Source organism: Centruroides vittatus, unplaced genomic scaffold (assembly GCF_030686945.1).
Source record: "Centruroides vittatus isolate TY-2023 unplaced genomic scaffold, ASM3068694v2 contig_620, whole genome shotgun sequence".
NCBI classification, from domain to species: Eukaryota; Metazoa; Arthropoda; class Arachnida; order Scorpiones; family Buthidae; genus Centruroides; species Centruroides vittatus.
Window position 1 is genome coordinate 1143832 of NW_027122381.1, and position 25198 is coordinate 1169029.

Here is a 25198-nt window from a genome sequence, read left to right on the forward strand (position 1 = left end):
TATAAAAAAGTATAAATTATGATTTTAAACCTATGTTAGATAAAAGAATGTTGTTGCAATACAGAAATATTAATTCCTCATCTACTTAAATATTTTTTTTTAAAACAAGATATTTAATTTCACTTATTTTTGTAATTTCAATTGAAAATTTAAAAATTAACTTACTCTGGTAGAAGCACCAATTTTGGCCCCTTTTTCAAGGAGTAAAGCTACCATGTTACTTTTCCCCCATTTAGCAGCAACATGAAGTGGAGTAATTTGATGCTTTAATAAGATAAATTTTAAAAAATTTACAAAAAATAAAAATTAAACGTTTTATTTATAAATTATAAAAATAATTAAAATTATGCTTACTTTTGCTGTAAAATTAACATCTGCTCCTTTTTCCAATAATATCATCGCGATATTTTCATTACCATAATGTGCTGCTATGTGCAATGGTGTAAATCCACTCTATAAAAATATAAAAATTAGATTTAATTTCTGCTTATAGGCAATTATAAAAATAAATTATAAAATCAAAATTACTTATTTAGAATATACAGTAAAACCTCATTATTTCAAAACTCTAGAGAGAAAAAACAATTTCAAATTATTCGGCTTTGAATTATCTGAATTTTTTTCAAACTGAAGTTTTTTGTAATTTTTGAATAAAATTATGACATTATCTTATATAATTTCACTCATTCATTCACAAATGCATTAATATTATGAGTGATTACTTAGTAATTTAAGCTATTTTGAAAAAACCGTCAGTTGGCATTTACTTAATGAAAACAATGAAAATGTAACCAAATTACATTCAAAGCAAAGACTGAACACAATGTAGGAAAGAGGCTTAAGTGCTTTAATAAGAATTACTGAAAATTTCGTTTAGAGGACCAATGGCTAGTTCTATGAAGAATTCACCATCTTGAGTTTGAGATTACAAAAACCTTGTGATTTGATGAAAACAGGCTCTATTAACAGCTAAAGTTATAGGTACTCATTCTATTGTGAATATGCACATGTACTTAATGGACTCTGGAATTATTGAAACAATAGAATTTTGTAAAAAAAATCTCCAAAATAGTTAAATCCCAAACAGATTTTGTCAATAAAAAAATTTTTTAAATTTTCTCTTCATTAGTAACTCTGTACAATGTCCAAATGATCTTCAACAGACATCCAATAAATCAACAATGTACAATTGGTAAAACCAAAACAAAAAAATGCCATTTGGATGTGAAAAATTTTCTTATAAACACACAATACGAGAGGAGATTTCAAATTAAACAATATTTTTGCAGGTCACCGAACCAGATAATGACTTTGAATTCCATTGTATGCATATCTTGAATTATCTGAACTAAAATATATGCAAAAACCCTACTCTTCTGGTTGGGGACTAGAGTTGCCTTTGAATTAAGCAATACTTCAAATTATCCAATATTGAAATAACAAGGTTTTATCATAGTGTATGATCACTTATTTTAAATTTATTATTTTTTACATTTTTGACCAAGGTCAGCACTACTGTATGGGCAAACTGGGCATTTGCCCAGTGCAGCAAATGGCACGGGTGGCAAATTTTCATAAATTTACACAAATTTTCAGGCATATTATTTTTTTAAATATTTTATTTTTATTTATATTACATGGCATATAAGTTGAATATTGGTTGACAGAGCAAGGTATGACACTTCTAATTGGTATGGCATTTCAAAACAAAATGTTTTTCATTTTATGTAGGGGGATAAGGGGTGTCAAATTGATGTTTTGCCTGGGCAGAATAAACTCTAGCACCAGCTCTGTTTTTGACTCTCTGACCTATAGGCACTAAGAGGGATAATCATCATATTTGAAATTCTTTATCTTTTGTATTTATTTACTTGATATTTTCATTAGTTATAACCATTCATTTTTAAATATCCTATTAAAATATTTGTAAGGCATTCAGTTTTTAAATTTTTATTTTATTATTTCTGTAATATAATCTGAGGATGATTTATAAAATAAGATGAAAATGCTTGTCCGAGCATAAATGTTTTAATGTTAAGGTGTTGTTTTTATTACAAAATTCCTTATAAAAAATTGAAAAACTACTTTATCAGATTTATTCTAAATAAAGTCAAACTCACCGTAGTCACCGTAGCTATCTTAATGAAGTAACCAATGTATCTTTAATGACAGATAAGATCTCCCACCCTTCTGATGTCAACATAGTAGACAAGTGCTTTTCTACAATCTTTAACTACACATACGTAAACAGCAGAGATAAGGATTCTCTTCTTTTTGTCTGTTATTTCCTCCTTAATCTTTCACATCATCCACTGGTAGCATGATCAACCTTCCCTTGCTTATTTATTTTATTCCATCTTTCCTATCCAGCATTGGCATTCCCTTTACATGTGTTCACATCCAAAACTGAACCATTAATAGGGTGAAAACTTTAGTATTTCTTTAATCTTATCTACTGTTAAAGATGTATTGGTTACTTCATTTATTCTAAATAAAATTATATTATTAAAGAATGAATCTTTATGATTATTTTTATTATGAACCACAAATAGCTCAAAAATAAATGAACCATTTTAATATACAGTAATATAATTACTAATCTAAAATGTTATTATACAATAATAATAATATAGACTATATCAAGACACAAGAGGTGAATTTAATTCTAATAAATCTAATAAGCACACAACTGGAGTTCCAATAACTACTACCACAAAACTTTAATCTCTCCAGAAAATTAACTTTTATAATTAACTAACAACAAATATATTTGCTGCTTTCATCAACCATTATCAGGTTTAATAAACTTCAATCAAGTAGAACTCCTACAAGAACTTTATGCAGTACAGTTCATTTTAACATTTGAATAAATCATTTAATTTAGAGTAGTAATTATGTATGACAAATGCCAGAATTACCCTTAAAGAACATGATGTTGCCCAATGTATTCCCCATGAAGTATTCCAAGCAAGCAGAAGTTGGGTAGAGAAATTCATGAAGTACCAAGGACTTTCATTAAGACAATGTAATGCACTTCCCTCACAAAGAACAGCAGACTGAGAATAAATATATCAATTTCCAGAGATACATAACCAATCTCCAAAAAAGGAACAATCGATCTGCTCCATCAAAAAAGTGGAGCAAATTGGCAAGGTTAATGAGATTCCAATTGATTTTGTAGATACTCCCATAGCATTTGGTCTGCAGGGTTGAACAAAAAAAATGAATAGTCAGCGTGATATCATGGGGTTTTACAAACAAAGTTTTATTGGAAACAATTACATGACTAATAAAACAATAAACGATTCAAAGTCGTGAATTCCGATCACATTACAATAATATTCCTGTACGATTCACCCTCTTCTAAACTTCCTTTCTTAAGCAAAACCCTTCTTTTTTCAACAGACCATGTGAAAAATGATAATGCCAAGGTAACATCAAATAAACAGTTGGGGAAAGGAAGAGACAAAAAAAACGTACAAACTTTCCCTTGGCCAAAAATCATTAATCTCGGTAACGCAATGATTAGTCCTTTACCCTTTTTGGATGGCAATCTTCTTTTATCTTGATATATTCCCTCAATGAAAATGGATTTCCTTTCTGATCCAAAACTTATTCAATCCATGGCCGGTCTTCTGTACTCCTTCCTCGTCCTTGCAACCTGCGGCATCCTCCAGTCACCCACGTACAAAAAAATCCAACAAAAAAAGACCTTTTCACATAGATTATCCTTGTTCTTTTATACTGCCCGCCAATAAATGGCACTCCACCCCATGTGACCACACCTTGGACCAATCACCACATCTCACACCCCACCAGCAGAGAACTGGTGGTATTGAGGAAGGAAACATCTGCACGTGACAAATGGAAAACAAACAAAAGAATAACAAATAAAAATAATATACATAAATAGCTGTGAAGTGCTACAATTTCAATATGCCAAGGAATTATACAGACAATACTGGCAAAAAAGACATCAAAATGAAGACTACTAGTTGTGAGAAACGTCAGATCACAGTCATGCTAGCTGTGACAGAAGGTACCTCTACACCTTATCTTCAATAAGAAAAATGTACCAAAGGAAAAATACAAACAGATTCCCATTGGGGTCATCTTTTGAGCACAAGAGAAGGGACATATGACAAAACAAATGATGACAGATTGATTATAGACAGTTTAGAGACAACATCCTGGAACTCTTCTTGGATTTCCAACAATGTCTGTGTTAGATACATTCAGAGAGTACCTTACTGATGAGATAAAAAATGAAATTAGAAAGCAAAAACAAAATTGAAAGCAATCCCAGGGGAGATGACATTGATGTTACATCCATGCAACATTAGTATCAATAAATCATTTAAAGTCTATTTGACAAAGGAATATGAGGCATGGCTGAAAGGTGCATATCATATGCTGACACCTTCAGAAAAACTTCAGCAAGCTTCCACTCAAACTGTGGTAAAGTGGATTAAGACCACATTGAGATCAATTGAATGAGTCTGTAGTTATTAAATCATTAAAAAAATGTTCAATCAGCAATGCCTTGCATGGAAGTGAAGACAATGTTTTGTGGGAAAATGATTCAGGTTACAAGTCTTCTTTCGAATGGAAGCAAACCATTAATGCTTCTGATTCTAAGTATGCCCAGAGTGAAACAAAGTGCCATGCCAAAATTTACAGTGAAGTATGGTAACATTAATTCTATACTATACCATATCATATCATATACCACATTTATTGCATATTGTTGTAAATTGCTTAAATAAATAAATGTTTGTGGTTTCTTTTATTTTTTGACACACTCTTCCCTGTCAGCACTAAGGGTGTCTATTTACTACCTATACAGTACAGCCAGGCTCACAATAAGAATAGCCAACTGTGACAAACATCATTGATATCCACTTGAATACATACTGGGAAGTTTTTAATGTTCTTTTATTCTCGAGTTTAAACTTTGTTTTCTATCATCACAATTATTTAATCCAAGAAAGAATCTCACCTAAAATTTCCTAAAATCATCCAAGGAAAAACACTACAGTTAACACTGAGAAAATCAACTTAATCAAAAAATTGGAAGAACTGTTAATAACATCAATTTGACATTAAAGGAGAAAACTACAGCAAAATTCTCTCTCTCAACAAGGAATTCATAATGAGATTTTTTATGTAATCAAATGAAATAATATTTTAAAATTATATATTAAAATAAATAACTATTTTTTATTTATCACTTATAAAATAGTGTTGTCACTTTCCATCCCAAACCTACACAATGTTTATCTTTTAAGATGTCTCATTTAGTTAATTATTGAATATCAAACACATGCTACTTTGCATATCACAGCAACTGCTCATGCCTGATTAAAACATGATAAATACAAAACTTACACTCTGATGTCAAATAAATAGCCATCCTAGATCAACTGAGATAATATTCTAGTGATGTTAAAAAGAGATTTATAAAAATAGCCATCATGATACTCACAGCCATCACAGTAAAGAATTATTGAATTTTGGAATCCAGTCAATTCAAAATGAACACTGATAAAGCAAATTCTCAAAAATTTGCTTTATCAGTGTTTACTTTGCAAAACCAGGACAAAGGCAAAATTCATTAAAGCAAATTTTGCCATTGCACTAGCAAAATACCATTGCCACAACATTAATTTTCATGCAGTAAAGCAAACAAAAGTTTTACCAGAATTTGTTAAACCAAACTGTAAATTACCTTCAAAACTCTCAAGAAATAACCCTATTTCTAATAATTGTTGTTTTGTACACTTTTTGACATGAACAATAAAAAGTGATACTGTAATAAATGTTCCATTTTGAGTAAAATAGCTTATTTCACCCATGTTTTACATAACAATTTAAAGTTATTCCAGTGGTCACTATAATAATCTTAGGTAATTATATTTACAGACAAGGATCAAGGAGCACAAAGCAGACATATTACACCGTAGACAAAACACCGCCCTAGCAGTCTATTCATCCAATCCAGAAATAGAGCCTCTTTTCACCCGTGCCGCAATCATTCACCCCACGTTTCGACAAGATCACCTCAAATGGCTTGAAGCTATATACATCTTACTCAACACCCGCAGTAACACGCACTGCACCAATTTTAAAAAGGAGGTCATTTTATCATTGGCTTGGGAAGCCTTTCTCAACAGATCCCTGACGTAGCACTATACTCACATCACGCAAGTCTAATATGACGACATCAGCTGCACACAACAGCATTCCAGAATGCAAATTTTTCTAAATCAACGGTCAACTTCGACGGGATATTTAAATTTTGTAGAACAGAATTCCGTTATGCCTGAGGAAGAACCAACGAGGTTCGAAAACGTTTGCGTTTTACAGAGAAAGAGGAGAGAAGCACACCGGTCAAAGGCACTACAGTTGTTGGTTTTAATTTATTTTCACTCCGGTGTTGTTCCTTCATATATTTTGTCTAATTATATTTACTGTGAAAACTTTTGTACACGTATGCTAAATATATTTTAATACATTCTGTAAATATTATATAATTTTTTACCAATATATTTGATATAATAGGACTGAATAGGGGCATTAAGCCCAAAATGCATATCTTTTTGTGTCAATAAACCTACTTTTTCCACTCAGAGTTCCTGTATAATGTGTTCTCAACTGCAATCTTGTGCTAAAATCCAAAGGAAATACATGAAAATAGATTTTCTTCTTCTAGTAAGCAAAGACTGGCCTCCAATTATAGAGCAATTTAAACATCTAGTTTTAGTGGACAATTCTACTGTTCTCAGAAAACAGGGATTAAAGTTTAAGGATACCCACCACTTTAAATGGATGTAGACCCATGCAAACACTTGCTACTTTGCATATCCAGGAATGCATACAGTAATGCCAGGTTTGGCTACTTTGTGCCAAACTTAGTTCCTTTTTTTACTCTTTTGGCCACAAACATATTTTCTAATTTTTCAAACAATCATCAACAGAAAAAAATCATGGATTTCTTTTAGTTTTGTTTTGTTTAACCACTCTAATATACTGCTTCACACTTAAATGGCAGATACTGTCTTCTTCTCATTTTGTTTGATTTGAAAATCATTCAAAACCAGTGTACCACTTTTTCAAAACTGCTGATCCAGAAATTTTAAAATTAGGATGTTATACTTAAAAATAAAAAAATTAGGTTCTTTTTATTGTAAGTAGAAAGTAAATATTTTTTTTATTTAAAAGTAAACATGTACTGTACATACATTCTTGAGGTTTTCAATTTGTTGAGTTGTCATGTAAGGAACTGAGTCCGAGCGTTACTTTTATTTTATTATTATTTTTCATTTTATTATATTTTGTTTGGGGCTTATGTTTAGTTAGGATGAAGGTTCCCCACCACTCTCTTAGTAACCAAAAAAGAAGATAATAAATCAACTCACAAAAGAACGAGTGCTGTAGGAAAAATCACGCGCACTTGCGCTGCCCAGCGGAAATGAACAGTCCGCAGAAAAAACAGATGGAGGGGGGAATCCCCACACTCACTAGAAAAGAAATACTTACTAAACCATCATCAAACATCCCAGAAAATTGTGCTAAATGCTTTGTAAACGGTTTATAAGATTTTGTCGGAGAATTGAAGCTGCCAGAAAGAAATTTGATGTTAGAAAAATTAAATATGTAAATAAGGGAAGTAACCTAGCTGAAGTTTGACGTCACCTCACAGCATAAAACCAGCACACTAATCAAAGACGATCAAGATGATTCCTGATCGAGATGTACTACTGAGTGAAAAATTCAAGGCGAAGTCCTGATTGAGAATTAGGCAATCCAAGCTGTTTAAAGAGGAATTCGATTTGACGATAGCGAAAGGATTGAGAAAACAGGTTCCTAGTATAGTGAGGTGACAGACAGACGTTTAGTTCGTAAGAGATTTTGTTCATAGTTCTTAAGTATTTGAATTGTTGAATTTTCAAAGGGGAATTAAGATTAAGTTAAGCTAAGTAGCTGAGTTTTATTGTCGGGCTGACTTGTTGATTTTCGTTAATAAATTTTGTTTTGGATTATAGACATTTGTACATAGTTAAATTCAATTTACTAATTAAATATATTTGAAACTTTTGCTTTGACTTGATATTTGTCGTTATTCTTACTAATTTTTTCGGTGCACGCATAAAAGCCCAGGCCTGGCAAACTAATCTCGAATCCGCGTAAACTACCCGTTAGGTTAACGGAAGTTTTACCGGCCGCAGTTAGTGTCGGTTTCCTAAGATACTAAAAATAGTACTTTACAGTCATATTAAATAATTAAATAATTAAAATAGAAATTATAAAGTTTAAACATATGATATGATATGATGATATTATGAAGTTTAAACTGAAACTGTCACATTTGCTTTACAATAGGTTTGTTCCAACACAAGTCCCTGACTGGTTTGAATTTGAAACCATACAAGGCATGTGCAATATCATTTTACAGCCGGAACTGAACAATGCGCATGCCAGTTAGGGTTACCCTACCAGTTAGGGACTTGTGTTGGAACAAACCTAATATTTGCCAGAGATATTTGCAAGTTAGAATTTTAAAAAGTACATTTTCTTTCACTCTTTGCCTAGAGATAAGATGGGGATAACTTCGGGTGGGAGTGTAAAGTTAAAGTCTTTAACCATTAAAATAAAATACTCGCAAATATTTTTATAAATTTATTTTGTTTCATCATAATTTCATAATTTCTACAAAAATTGGAAAAATTAATAATTAATCCAAACCATGAATTTAAAAACTGGCTTGTCCAAGTGAAAACCGGCCTGGTGGCAACACTATTCAGAACATTAATTTGTTTTAGTAAATAAATTTAACTTTATTTCGTTAATTAATGCAAAATATTATAATTTAGAGATTTCAATCACCTAATATGTCTTAACTCTCTAAATTATACAACCTTAATCTTGACACTGAAAACCATTAATACAAATTTTCAATAAAGTGAACTAACAATTGTTCCTCAGTGATTTGTATTAATGCAAATTGACAGTATTAGTTAAAGAATAATCCCATAAATATTTGGTAATTTCAAACTAATTATAATACTGAAGACTTATTTATTGAGGAAAATAAGAAATTATTTTATATTTATCATCATCAAAAGAAATATTTCACAACATTGGTCTATTCAAAAATATTTTACTTACCTTTGAAGTAACATCTGGATTGTGATCACTTTGCAACAACAAAGTTGCAGCCTTACAATCATCTTTTTTTGCGGCAATATGAAGTGCAGGAAGTCGAACTTTTCCTTTAGTGTCATTTTCTAATAAGATAGTAACTACTTTATCATGTCCTTGTTGCAGAGCTACAGCTAATGGTGTAAATCCATCCTGTTTAAAATTATAAGGTAATATTACTTAAAAATTAAATCAAATTTTATCATTACTATACAATTTACAAATTTCATTAAAATTTGTTAGAATTTAATTTATAAAGTTTATAATGTAATTAAAAACAATTATATTTTTAGTTTTATACTGAGAGCAATGTAAATTTCATACTTCTGTTGATAAGCTCTGATTAGCTCCATTTGCTAAAAGAAAACTTAAAACATCATCGTGATTTTCTTGAGCTGCCATATATAATGGGGTGAAGCCATTTTGTGATTGTACATTGACATTTGCACCATTCTGTACCAAAATCTTTACCACTTCCTGTTTTCCAGCTAATGAAGAAATATGCAATGCAGTATTTCCTTTCTAAAAAATAATTATTAAAAATAAAATTAATTTTTAATTATAATTTAAAACAATTATTATTTTTATAAAATATATTTCAAGTATATTTGATATTTAAAAAAGCAATAATTATAAAAAGAAAAATATTATCATCAATTTCGGTAATTTAGAATTCTCTGTGATTGAAAATTCCTTAAATGATAAACAACTACATTTTTGTAAGATATAATTGTAACAAATGTTGAAACTGTTTATTACATCTTTCTAATAAATAAATCTCTGTAAATAATAAAATTCATTCTATTTCATAACACTAGGATTGTAAGGACCCTAAATTATATATTTTGTTAGCGTCCCATAAGAAAGAGATTCCATGAGAAAATAACCAAAAATGTAAATAAACGTGCATGAAAATTTAAATGAAAATGCACATAAATGTAAATGAGTAGGTGTGGTACAGTGTGACATCACTCCAAGAAGGATAAAAGCCGCAGGGGAAGAGGACCTCGACAAAATGGCACTGTAGCTAGCAAGGAACGATGGTACCCCATGGGTTACAAATGTACTAGACAATTGACCTTTCTGGCGACAACAGGTAGAAACAAATTGGAGCACAGGACCTTCTTGTTAAATCTAGCAATAAGTCAGTTTGGCTACATAAGGGCTAGAGATAGTTGGGAACATCATGGTTCATGCCTTAGAGGCTGTTTTTGTACAGTTCATTTATTTTTGGTACTACCAAGAGTAAGTGGTTGAGAAGTGAATAAACTTAATTTTTTTTGTATGTGTGTCTAGACAATCAGTCCCATCAATTCTGAGTTCTTGGCATTTAACAATTCACCCATTCTTCTGCAACGAGCATAGCCATTTCATGTTGGTCCCTTTACCAAGTTCAGGGGCAAACTATCGACTGACCCTCTACTTTTTGTTTTTATAGTGTTATGATGCGTACTAGTGGCGACACTAGCAGTGAACAGGAGTCGTCCATTATCTGTCATAGAGCACACCATGTGTGTTTCCTCTTGTAATGTGTTTAGTTGTAATAAATAATACATTAAGTTTTGCTAGTCATCTCAATAGTGCAGTACAGAACATATAATATAACATGGTGTCAGAATTATAGTTGTTGTTGTCTTCCTACTAGCAGCAGCTCGAAATAATGAGTTCACCAGTCAGTAACACAAGTCAGCCATCTTTAACTTTGTCCCATTTAAGTGGTCAACAGGAACTATTCAGCAATCCAGTTCCATCATTATTATTAGAAGGATTTAGCTCATAACTGGTCAATCTGGTATCAGAAATTTAAAATATTTTTGCAGGCTAGTAATTTAGAAAGTGAAAGTGATTCCCGTTGTGGCCATCAGCCATGATATTGTATATTTTGTATATTTTATATTGAATTAGTCTTAGATTTTCTTTGTTTCTTTGTCTAGCTCTTTCTAGAACTTTCTTTGTCCAACTCTTTTGCCCTTGGGGGAGGATTATCTTTCCCTCGATAGTAAGAACAAAAGAGGGAGTGAGGCCTTGAAGCAAAACAGACAGAAAGAGTGCCATTCTGGGTTGAAATCCCGAAGAAGTAGGAGGTGAAAGAGTGAGTGCTCCAGAAAGGGAGAAAGGTGATCTAAGACGATAAAGTGCAGAGAGAGATCATCGAGGAAAGACGACTCAGTCCGAAAGAAAAAGATTATAGACGAAAAGTAAAAAAAAGAGGGAGGTCCGAAGTTGTTTCCCACCAAAAGACACATCGCAAAGAAACCCAGATATTTCTACTACTTTCCTTATCTTTCTTTATTTCTTCTATTCTTCCATTTTTTTTAAGTTTTAAGTTAGTATAAGTTAGTGTAAGTGAATACGGTCCTCGTCAGATTGTCGCGTGTGTGCAAGATAACTGTTTTTGAGGACAAACATTTAATGCCTGTATATATTAAATTCTGGAAGTTGTAAAGTTGGGATCCTATGTAAAGAACCTGTTCAGAGAGAATAAAACTACTTTATATTAAGTTTTATTTTGTACCATTTCGCTCGCGGGATCGTGTACCTCTCATTACGAACACCACACCGTAAAGTCGCCATACTTTTATGTTTTGTCAGAGAAGATGTGTTACAGGTAGAAACAAACAGGTTTTCAATTCCTTTAACTTGGATATGGACAATTGTCAATATTTGAATTTAGTAAAAAAATCTGAGTCTCATTGCAAACCTAAAACTAATCTCATGATAGAGATATATTTTTTTGACCAGAAGACAAAAAGCAGACGAGTCAATCGAAGACTTTGTAACTGCACTTAAGAACCTACGCCTAACGTATGAGTTTGATCATCTCCAAGAGTTTGGTCCGAGATATGTTAATTGTTGGTTTGTTGTTAAATAATAAAGTCATCAGAGCTAGGCTACTTCAGGAAGAAAGCTTAACCTTAATGAAGGCCATCAGCATAGCCAAAAGCATCAAAATTACTCATCGTCAGGCAGAGCAGATTGAAAAGAACAATGATGCACAGATACTCGAAGTTGAAAAGTTTAATCACAACTACACTCGTCATGGAAATCTACAAAATAAAGCAACAAGTAGTGGAAGGAGTACAGTCTTAGGTGGTCATCGAGAATCGTCATCATCAAAGTTGTCAAAGTTTCGTCAAACAGGTCAGAACAATCAATTATTATGTATGCGTTGTGGACAGGTACTGTACACCGAAATAAATGTCTGACTATTAATGCTGTCTGCAAGCTTTGTAACAAAGTAGGTCATTATGCAAAATGTTGTCATACTAGACAAGTAAAATATGTTAATGTAGTGATGATCGCGACAATGATATTGATAAATTGGATCTCTTTGTCATTAGATCTATTAATAGTTATAACAATCAATTAAGTGAACCGTGGATCCTAAAACTTAAGATTAATAACAAAGTGTTAGAATGCAATTTGGATACAGGTGCTCAGGCTAATGTATAAAGTCAGTAAGAAATTATAGAAGTTTAAAAATTGCTAGAAAAATGCAACCTATGACTGTATGGCCTATGTCATTCTCAGGAAATGATATACCAGTTTTGGGAAAGGTGTTAGTCAATGGTGTAATCAATGATAATTTGTCAGCTAGTATTGATTTTGTAATTACCAATACCAAGAGACTATTATAGGGCTACCTACAATCCAAAGATTAGGTTTAGTCAAAACAGTATTTAATATTAATAATCATGAATCAGTCCTGTCTCAGTATAAAGATGTATTCAAGGGTCTTGGTTGTCTACCGGGTGAATATGAAATATCTGTTAACAAAGATATAGTGCCAGTGATAGAACTGCCTGGGAAAATTCCATTTATGTTAAATGACAGGTTTAAAAAAAAACTGGAACACATGCAATCTTTAGATGTTAGAGTGAAAGTAAGTGAGCCTACTGAATGGGTAAATTCAGTTGTTATTGTCGAAAAGAAAGATAAGTCTTTGCAAGTCTGTCTAGATCCAAGAAATCTGAATAGAGCAATAAAGTGATGTCATTATCCATTACTAACTGTAGAAGAACTGAGGTCAAAACTAGCTGGTGCCAAGTATTTTTCAACTTTAGATGCACAGTCTGGATTCTGGATGATAGTTTTATCATCCAGAATCCAGTTCAAGGTTAACTACATTTAATATGCCTTTTGGTAAATTTAGATTTAAGCGTCTTCCTTATGGTGTATCAAGTGCCTTATGAATTTTCCATAAAATCATGACTAATTGGTTCTTAGATTTACAAGGAATCATGATATATCTTGATGATATACTGATTTATAGTCAAACATTAGAATTTCATAAAGAGATACTACAAAAAGTCCTAGAAAAAGCTCGACAAATCAATTTAAAGTTTAATAAAGATAAGTGTTATTTTCTAATGAAAGAAGCCAAGTATTTAAGTCACATTTTTAGTCAAAATGGAATGTGTCCTGATCCAGCAAAAAGTGCAATATGTCACCTACCAGCACCTAAGGATATAACAGAGCTTAAATGTTTTTGGGAATGGTAAATTATTTGGGATCTTACATTGATAACTTAGCTGATAAAACTGTCAACCTACATCTATTGTTAAAAAAGAATATAGCATTTCATTGGTCAGAGAAACAGCAGTCAGAGTTTCAATTATTAAAGGAGGTAATAAGCAATGCCCCAGTCTTAACTTATTTCCATCCTAACTAGCCTTTAACATTGTCTGTGGATAGTTCAAAAGTGGCAGTTGGTGCAGTCATACTACAAAAGAAGAGACCCATTGCCTATTCATCAAAGTCATTGACAGTGTCAGTCACGTTATGCACAAATAGAAAAACAGCTGTATGCAATTCAGTATGGTTGTAATCGGTTTCGTCAATATATTTACAGTCATTGGGTCATTGTGGAAACTGATCATAAACCTTTGGAGACATTATTTAAGAAACCATTGTCTGAAGTGCCAGTGCATCTACAGTGTATGATGCTGAATCTTCAACAATAGGATCTGAATGTTACATATAAATGTTACATATAACATATATACATACATATAAACAAAATTCCTGTTCATAGCAGATACCTGAGACATGAATGAAGACAGTAAGAATATGTGTGTCCTATTGACAAGGGCTCTGTAAGCAGCAGACTTACATGCAGGAGGATCATGAAAAGTAGGAGGAATGAAAAGTGGATTATATGCCTTCTTACGATACATATTGATTTTAATATTGCTGTTCCATAAAAAGATGAGAATGTCAAGAAAATAGAACTTGGTAATCACTATCTGCTCAAGATGTAAAGTTGATAAGTATGGATTGTTGTTGATGGTACTATGAAGCCCAAGCAATACTCAAGATCATGTGTTAAAAATATCATAAAAATGTCAAATCAAGGGATCAAGCTTTGATTCTAATGCTCATAGAAATTGGAAGAAAACCTTAAATAAAATTGGGAAATATTAAAATTATTAATCGAGAGAAAAATGTTTTTAAATAACCTTAAAAGGAGATGCAGTGCTGATATTATGTGTCACACTTATAAGAATTCGAAACAATTAAATACGAGCAGGAGTTTCAAGTTGCGATTAATTTTCCTTGATCGGATTAAAACACGGTGTTGAATTTAAACATTTAGTAGCTCGAAATGGTCGGTCATCTGCCTAGATACAGAAAACCGACCAATCAGGAGCTGGAGATCCAGGGAAGAGAAATCTTATAAAAACCTGGATCTCAAGGGCAAAGCAGACTTTTCTCTGCCTCCCCTTGTGAAGACTTCTCCCAGCTTCTGTCCGTGTCGACCACTGTTCAGACTTTCCCCAGCTAACAACTATAATCAACTGTCCAGACTTTTCCCTGCCTCTACAAGTGGACACCATCCGACTGAACTTTGGGCTTTCACCATTCGTCACAACCTCCCACAGTCGAGCATCAACTGTCTGCCCCAGGGCCAACAACCAAACATTGAAAGCCACCAGAAGACAAGGCACGCAAGACACACTAGATTGCAAGACTTAGTATAAATAAACAGGTTTGTTTGTCACTGCAGCTATTTGCCTCAAATTCCTTCACCCCACATACGATAAGTCCTGACATTTGGATATCACGAATTTGGCAACCTCACAGTATTAAGAAAGCTCTAGATGGGAGGTTTACAAGACCAAATAATTGAAGACCAAGACCAGATATTAAAATATCATTGATGTATCTGGAATAAAGCAAGATATTTATGATAATTATCAATTGAAACTCATTTTTTTCACATTTAAAAAGCAACATGTGTAAAATGTGTACAGGTGGAATAGTATTGGTCTTCCCCAAGATCATCAATAAATTATTTCTGTTATTTTGTTATCTAGTTGTTTTTGAGCATGACACTCTGTCCAAACCACATGACACTAAACCTTTCACTAAGTGTGTTGCTACTTTAATGGGATTCACCATCCAGCCAACAACTTGGGAAGCAGGGACAATGTATAAACTCTAAGAAGGAGAGGTGCCTCTCACAAGAATGGTGGGCCCTGTTTGATATGTCTATATAAATACCATTCTACAACTTATACACTTGGACACATCCTATTGGTCGATTTAAGAAAATTTTAAATTCAAATTTACATGTGAGCTCTTCAGCATTTGACATATTCAAAGATTGAAACATTGGTGATTCCATCTATTTGAAATCTGTGATCTGAAGCAGGTCTTACATTCACTGGCCAATGAATTAGAAACAGCAGTTTAATATTTTATTGAACCACCTTTAGCTTGAATTTCATCATTTACTCAATTTGGTATGGATTCTACAAAGTGCTGAAGTGCTTCTAAGTCCAATGCACACCAGGCTAGACTTTTTTTTAGTTTGCATAGATTTGACAGAGTGGACTTTGCTGGTGGATATGTTGTTCTAACATGTTCCATACATTCTTGATGGGATTAAGATCTAAGCTCTGTGGTGGTGAAAGTTGTCTTCATGCTCGCTGAACCACTGCTGAACAATTCTTGCGCAATGGACAATAGTATTGTCAACAAAAAAAGAGTTATCACATGCAGGAAAAAAATGCAACATTGCAAGATGAACTTGATCAGCAACAATGTTCAGGTACTTGTTGGAAGTCACCTGACCTTCCAGGAATATCAGCAGACCAGTTCCGTCCCAACAGAACATGCCCCATACCATAACACCCCTACAGAACCTTGAGTCATGTTAATGAGGCAGCAGGGTCCATTGCTTCATGGGGCTCCCTCCAAACCTTCTGTCTACCATCGGTACAGAATAAGATGTACCGTGATTCATCTGATCACATCACTTTTTTCCAGTCTTCAGATGTCCAATCATAGTGCTCTTGGCACCACTGTAGATGAACTATTTGGTTATTTGCAGAAACCAGTGGTTTTTGTATAGGCCTGCAACTGTTCATATTGATTCTTTTCAGTTCCTTGTGCATAATTTAGGTAGATATGGGTCAGGGACAGGATTTGTTAAATTCTTCCATCAATTGCTGCACAGAGGAAGTCATTTTTTCGGCACTAGCCTTTTCAGACAATGTCGGTTGTGTTCCTGATTAACTGTTTTGGAGCCACAGTTACTTCTTTTAGACATCAACTGTGGGTTATTTTTCCACCAATTGAACACTAGAGATATCTCACCGCAGGAAAAACCAGTCAGTTCTACAGTTCTTGATATTGTGGTTCCAGCAAGATGGGCACCACAATCAGCTGTTTTTGAAACTCGTCAAGTCCTTCACTTTTTCCATTTTCATAAACTTAAATTAATGACCATACTGATCAACAGCATTCTTAAATAGAAGCTAATGAACATGTGGTAACTCACATGACTCAAGTGTTTTGCATATAAGCTGCAAAATTACACTTACTTAATATGCATAGGGGTTTCTAATTCATTGGCCAGTAAGTGTAGAAGTAGACCCAAAACATTCGTTTTTCTGAAAAATTAGCTAGGTGAATATCAAGGTAGGGAGTTTTATATTATAGTATAGCCTAGTTTCTGGAGTACAAAACATTTTTTATTATTTTCTAATAATTTCAGATTTTCAGTTTGTCCCATTACTTCTGAACCAACTTGAATAATCCCATTGGTGCATTTAATGAAACAGATAATAATCATGTAAGAGATAAGAACTGACCATCTTCCCATGTCATGTTCACACCAACTAATCAGATTTTTTAAAATTTTTTTATGATTGAAATAAAGTTTTTTAAATAAAATTAATTTTTTATTAAATAAATAATTCTTTGAAAGAGTTTTGGAAACTAATAAACACCTAGTTTTATAATAAAAAAAAACAAAAAAACAAAGTTATTATTAAAGCTGTACTACATAAAAACAACATTTACAAAAAAACTTTTTAAAGTTTTCTTACTTTTTTTTATTAAACTGAAGAAAAACTAAAATTAATTTTTAATATAATATTTAATTTAATTTTTAATGTTACATACTATTTAATATATCATCAAATTAAATTAAAATTTTAAGAAATTTTTACCTTTGTTGCTGCATTTACATTAGCTCCTCGCTTAATTAGTTCAGTTACAACATTAATATGACCTTCTTTTGATGCTAAATGAAGAGCATTCAATCCATTCTAAAAATATAATATTTCAATTTTATTTGATTGTTTATTGAGAGAAAAAATTACTACTTTCCATATATACAAACTCATATTATCTAAATTATAGAAAAAGTGCCTAATATATAATATACATTAATTAAAAATTAATATTTATTCAATTTATGGCATTCAAGTTAATATCCATTAAATACTTCTCCATGAAAAATAAATAAGGTAGCATAGTAATTAATTATATTAAATATCAATACAACTTTAAAAATAATCAGATTATATGCAAAACAACTGCTGGATTACATCAGGCTGTAATAATGCTACTAAATATTAATTAAAGGCAAATAGTTCAGCTTAGAGGTGGGCATTAGATGTCATCTGTAGGCCAAATTACTTGACTTTTAATTAATAATTAGTAGCATTATTGGCCCACCAGTGGCCAAGCGGTTCTGTCCCTGAACACAGAGTTCAGTTGTAGGTTTGCACCACACCAGGATGGGCTGGCCGTGTGGAGTTTTCCAGGTTTCCTCCATGTCTGTAATGCCTGAATAGGGGCCACTTACCCTTGAAAGACCTCCCGGAAGGCATTTCTCTCCTTGTGTAACATTGATTCACCAGAGAAGGCAACAGAGAACCACTTTGGTACTAACTTCCCCTAGGACTCACCTTGGCACAAAACTAATTTCCAATTAGCCTGTGCCAGGTGATCGCAGATGTCAGGATGACCTGTATAGCATATGAAGAGAAAGAGAGTGGCATTATTATTGCCCAATGTAATCCAGCAATCATTTGGTATTAAACTAAAAATTGGGTTATTGGATGCTTATATTTGTATATATAAACCATGCCAGAGTAAAGTGATAGCCAGTTAAGTGCCATAGTGGGTTATAGGCCATGGGTGCTGGAGTCATGTCAAATTTGTGCTATTAGTAACCAGTGAAATTATATCTAAATTAATAATTTTGGAAGCAAAGATCAGATGGAAGTTCAGGTAGCATAACTGGCAATGCATCTGCATGGCAAGTGAGAGTTGCAGATTCAAGTCCCACTTCAGGCCAATTCTTTTCTTTCAGAACCTTCTAAATTAATTATTAAATAATACATCACCAACTGCCGTAAATAATCGGGCTAACTTTTTTAATTATTAAATATTTATTTAACTATAATTATTAAATTTATCAAAAGATAAGCACCTAATGCTGACCTCTAGGACAAATTACTTGACTTAATTAATAATTAGTAGCATTAATATAGCCCATTTGGCTTTAAGAAATCAAATGTGGCTCCAGAAGAGCTTTCAATATATCCTAGCTAGCATAGCTTCATAAGACAAAGATTTAAATCTCTCTTTAAACAGGATTGTTCTAGAGCACTGAACACACACAAAAACCTAAGTTCTGTCAGGTGCTTAAAATTATGAATGTTTTTGACCTCCTGAGATCTGCTCCAGAATTAAAGCTAACCATTCTATAATGAAATGTATCAAAAGGAATAAATAAAATTTATCAATGTAAGTTCGAATTCTGCAGACATTCCTTTTGATACATTTCATTATAAAACAGTTAGCTTTAAATCCAAAGCAGATCTCAGGAGGAGGTCAAAAACGTTTGTAATTCTTTTAATTTTATATTACTGGATGGAACTTAGGTTTTCATGGTGTGTTCAGACCTATCAAATAATTAAAACATGGGCTTAGTTGTTATGTACTCTTTTTGACAAAAAAATCAACACACCAAGAAGGAATTATCCAACTGAAATAAAATTTGACACATTTATTGTACATACACAGAAAAAGAAATTATTAGTTTTGAAACAGTTGGCTGATTTATTCCAGAGAAAGAGCTATTGCAGAGAAAGAGCTATTGCAGAGAAAGAGAGACTGCTTCCTTATTTTGTAGTAAGGAAGCAATAAGATGTTGGCCCACTTTTTGCCTGAATAAAAACTAAATACTTCGAGCGGACATCACGCCAACTATTTTACTAACATAGAGAAATATTCACATGAAGAGGCGTTAAAGAACATTAAAATAAACATTTTATTCCTGCGAGCGCTTTTGACATATTTAAAAACGTCGTCTTCAGGCAGAAATAGAATTCGTACAAACTTTTATGAAAATTTTTAGAACAAAATGGCATTAGCCACATGGAACATAACACGTTTAAAATAAGAGAACACAAAACATTATATTTAAAAACATATGCGTAACAACGTATTTTTAAATATAATGTTTTGTGTTCTCTTATTTTAAACGTGTTATGTTCCATGTGGCTAATGCCATTTTGTTCTAAAAATTTTCAAAAAAAGTTTGTTTGAATTCTATTTCTGCCTGAAGACGACGTTTTTAAATATGTCGAAAGGGCTCGCAGGAAAATAAAACATTTATTTTAATGTTCTTTAACACCTCTTCATGTGAATATTTCTCTATGTGAATAAAAATTATCTGGCATGGCATTGATTCATAAAGTTGATGGTTTGAAGGTGTTCTGAGGGATTTCTTGCAAACAGCATTTAATTGGTGCCTATGACCATCTGGGAAGTTGTCGACATTCCCAGATGATCATAGACAACACTCCATTGAAGAGCAATCTGGCAATATGGCCAGCCAAAAAAAGATGTCTCAACCATAAAGACATTCAAATGAGAGACATGTGGTGTCTCCAGACATTGTCTTGTTGAGAAGTATGCACTGGATGCTGCAAATGGTATCACAACAAAGAGTGTCATCAACATATTGATGTGTTGTGAGGGTACCATGGACTTCCACTAATGGGATGTTGCTATCAAAAGAAATATAACTATTAATATTAATATTAGTATAAAGTGACCACCATCAGATTAAATTACTTAGTTTCTTTACTTAGAGTCTAGTGTACTTGTAGCTTGAAAGCAAGTCTCATATTAAGATATTTGGTCAAAAAATTTCTGGCCTTACACTTTAAAGAGAAACAAATTTAAGAATTAAAATACAGTTTGAATTTAAATAATGCTAAAAGTATTTCAAAAATAATTTTAAGAAAATTATAATTTTCTTAAAATTATTTTTTTTTTCTTATTATTCTTATCAAAGCTATTTATGAAAAAAAGAACTGTATTCATTAAATCAGTAAACAGAAATCAGTTTTTTCAAGTGTAAAAACTTTGATATTTCATTTCAATGTTTCCAACATGCAAAATGCTTCTTCAGAGTAACTTAAATAAAATAGAATAATATTTTATTCTACTCTATAGAACTTTTATTTTATTTTTAAAGTTATCCTGAAGAAGACATTTTGTATGTCAAAAACATTCAAATAAAATATGTTTCTATTTTGAATATTTATTTTTATCTAGTCACCTCACACCCAAAAAATTAATTCTATATACTGATAATGTGTTGTATACCATGCCCAGTTCCCTATTTGTCATGTCTTGAATCACCTGGGACACCAAGTTGGACAGCCTAGGAGTTTGGTCAAACTAAGGACCACTTGCAGCAACTGAGATGGTGCAGGACACCTGTATGCCTCCATGCCCTCCAATATCACATCATGTGAATACATGATGTGATATTGGAACAACAGGGTACTAGAACCTCCTTTCATTTGTAGTTTTTCCTGCAATAAATAATCCTTTTGCTTTCATCTTGTAATCACTCGCTTATATCACTGTTACACTCATGCATGTACAATTTTGTTTGATTCCAACAACTCCTTCTTGGTGTGCAAATTTTTATGTCAATGATTATATTTAGGGATCTCACTACCAGTAGTTATTTTGCTTTTGTGCAACAAGCAGTGTAATTTAGCGACAACTTTTGTCTGAAAATTTGCAAAAAAGTAATGGAAAATTTCACACTTAGACAAACATGATTTTCCTGTAGAATGATGTGTTTTTGTACATTTCAGAATTACTTCAAAAATGCTTTAATACGATAACTCCTCATTTTATTGCACTTATCAGGAGACACAGAAGAAGCATGATATATTTGGCAGAGAAATATAACAAGTGTTAAATATATCACTGTTGCAAGTTATGTGTTCACAGATAGTGAGTAGGATACCTTACAAGTAAATATAAAATCATACACGACTACTTTGGTCAAATTCAGTCATACTGAAACAAAAAGTGGTAGGCTTGATAGAGATGCCACGTCATGGCCATTTATTTGTTAGATAAGTAACACAAAGGTTATATAACACAAAGCGTTTCTACACAATACAAATACAGTGTGGTGATTACAGCATTCATCGCAGTGTCGTCTGTGGCTGCCTGCAGGGCTCTGTTTGCAGCCCAGTCCTATGGAACATTCTTTTTAACAACTTTCTTGTTCAAGAGTTCGGCCAGCATGAGACTGTGGCTTATGCTTGTAAGGAACTGAGTCCAAGCATTATTTTTATTTTATTATTATTTTTTCGTTTTATTATATTTTGTTTGGGGCTTATGTTTATTTAGGACGAAGGTTCCCCACTACTCTCTTATTAGTAAAGAAAAAATGAAGATAAACCAACTCACGAAAAAACAAGCGCCGTAGGAAAAATCTCGCACACTTGCACTGCCCAGCGGAAGTAAACGGTCCGCAGAAAAAAAAAATGGAGGGGGAATCCCCACACTCACTAGCAAAGAAATACTTACTAAACCGTCATAACATCCCAGAAAATTGTGCTAAATACTTTGTAAACGGTTTATAAGCTTTTGTCGGAAAATTAAAGCTGCCAGAAAGAAACTTAATGTTAGAAAACTAACAAGTAAGTATGTAAATAAGGGGAGTAACTCAGCTGAATTGTGACGTCACCTCACAGCATAAAACCAGTACGCTAACCGAAGAATGACGAGGTGATTTCCAAAGCGAGATGATTTCCAGAGCGAGGTGATTCCTGGTCGAAGTCCAGATTGAGAATTAGGCGATCCAAGGTGTTAAAGAGAAATTCGACTGACGATTTGACGATAGCAAAAAGATTGAGGAAATAGGTTCCTAGTATAGTGAGGTGACAGACAGACGTTTAATTCGTAAGACATTCTGTTCATAATTCCTAAGTATTTGATTTGTCAAATTTTCAAAGGGGAATTAATATTAAGTTAAGCTAAGTAGCTGAGTTTATTGTCGAGTTGACTTGTTGATTTTCGTTAATAAATTTTGTTTTGGATTATAGACAATTGTACATAGTAAATTCTATTTACTAATTAAATATATTTGAAACTTTTACTTTTGACTTGATATTTGTCGTTATTCTTACTAATTCTTTTCGGTGCACACGTAAAAGCCCAGGCCTGGCAAACTAATCTCGAATCCGCGTAAAGTACCCGTTAGGTTAACGGAAGTTTTACCGGCCGCAGTTAGTGTCGGTTTCCTAAGATACTAAAAATAGTACTTTACATGCTGATGACGCCCTGCTGCTTCTTGGGAGTCGCTCTCGTGCTGCCCTTGAGGCCTGTGGCAACAAGATTCTGGAAAAAGTTCTCAAATGGGGTAAGGACTACAAGCTTCAATTTAACACTAACAAGATCAAGGGCATCATTTTTAATAAGCCGGGCCACCAACATCTTTACCTCAGAGTACCTACCCTTAAAATGGGAGGGCACTCGATCTCTATTGATAAATCTATCAGGTACTTGGGTGTCATCCTGGACCACCGGCTCCTTTGGAGGGAACATGTTCAGTACATCACGGAGAGGACCGGTAAAATTTTTAATGCTTTCGCCTGTATCTCAAAGAGATGCTAGGGTCTGGCTTCTGAGGCCATGGACACAATTTATAAACAGATTTTTGTGCCCATTACCTCCTATGCCTGTGGCAGCTGGGGTTCAGCAGTCCACAAGGTGCACAACAAACGTAAACTTATCTCTGCCCAAAGGAGTGCCCTTATGCACATCACCAAGGCTTATTCTACCACACCCAGCGTCACTTTACACATTCTATCTAAAATGCACCAATCGACAAGGTCATTACTTATAAGGCTAAGTTTTGGCACCTCAAACGTGGTCAAAGCATTCATACTGGCAATTTTACTATCAACTGTACTAACTTTGAAAGCAGCATCGACTACGCTCACTCCAGGCATCCAGCTACCTCCACCATCATCAACTTCTCTCAGCCCAATAACATCAACTTTGAAATCTTCACCGATGGTTCGAAGGTAGATCTTAATGTAGGTTGCGGCTTTACAGTCTTTCAAGACAACAGTGAAATTGCCTGTGGACAGTATAGGTTGGGCGAGCACTGCTCTGTCCTGCAGGCTGAGCTGTTTGCCATAGAAATGGCCCCCAGCCTGGTCTGCTAACAATTGCCAAAACTGTACTGTGGCCATCATCACCGATAGTGCCACTTCCATTACCATGCTTCAAGGTGTTAACCTCCATCCTATTATTAAGGACATTCAGGATATTACTGCCAACACCAATAACCACTACTTTATCTACTGGACTCATGCTCACCAGGACACGCCTGGCAACGAGCGGGCTGATGCCCTGGCGAAATCTGCTGGTAACAACCTTGATCTCCCTCTGTCTTATAACAAAATGACAGCCATGACCATAAAAAATCTCCTCTGGAGGGACCTTCTTGCATCTTGGCGGCAGGACTGGAACAATGACAACCAATGTTTCACCTATGAACTTGAACCCTGACATCGAATCTTTCATCACCAGTCGATGGTACAAGCCCTGTCATCAGGTTAGTCAATTCCTGAGCAACCATGGTAGATTCAATTCCTACCTGGCCAGGTTTACTAATGCACCCAGCTCTACCTGCTCCCTTTGTGAAATCAACGATAACAGCCGACATTACCTCATTGACTGCCCTATATTAGAACTTGAGAGGTACCATCTTAAATCCACCATTGAAATGCATGGTGGCCAGTGGCCCAGAGACTGTAACCACATCTTTAATCATCAAGACAGCTATAAGAGCTTTCTGGATCTTGTTAACAAATACTACGAACACACTTCTGTCTGCGCCTACACTTAGCTATTATTGTACACCTTATTGTTGTTAATATTTGTTTGCGTACTACTATTGTTACTGTTTCAGTTGTTATACTTTTGCCATGCTACTTTTTACTGTATCTGTTCACTACGCCATAACATTCCACTGTGTTATTTATCACGCTCTACCTCTGCTCATTTATGTACTCTTGCCGTGGAATTTTTATTGCATCTGACTACTATGCCTTAACATTCCACTTTGTTATGTATCGCGTCGTTCTTCTGTTCATTTATGTATATGCCTTTTGTTTGTATTCCCTTTTTACATATTGTTCTTTTTACATTTGTATCAACTCCTCGTTTTGTAACTTGCTCTGTAACTGGGTTATGTTTATGCAGCACCCAGTATGTACTGTCAATGGTATGTTTTAATAAAATATAAGGCTAAATCTAATACAAATATAAGTCTAAGTCTAATACAAATACAAAGGTTATATAACCCAAATCATTGCTACACACATAGGTAATGACAGGAGAAAAATTTAACAAGAGTCCTAAA

The 25198-nt window shown here is 33.5% G+C and overlaps 1 protein-coding gene across 19 annotated transcripts in view; it reads right to left on the bottom strand.

Annotated features, from left to right (window-relative positions):
* Nucleotides 1-25198, bottom strand: part of LOC136979409 (ankyrin-2-like) — a 376384-nt gene that overhangs the window by 293965 nt on the left and 57221 nt on the right. For all 19 annotated transcript variants that reach the window (XM_067275362.1, XM_067275361.1, XM_067275359.1 and 16 more), the window contains exons 3-7: nucleotides 17661-17759; nucleotides 9526-9723; nucleotides 9169-9354; nucleotides 355-453; nucleotides 166-264 (exon numbers count right to left, since the gene is read on the bottom strand). In XM_067275362.1, the coding sequence (XP_067131463.1) occupies nucleotides 166-264; nucleotides 355-453; nucleotides 9169-9354; nucleotides 9526-9723; nucleotides 17661-17759 (681 nt within the window). The remainder of the gene's footprint in view (nucleotides 1-165; nucleotides 265-354; nucleotides 454-9168; nucleotides 9355-9525; nucleotides 9724-17660; nucleotides 17760-25198) is intronic.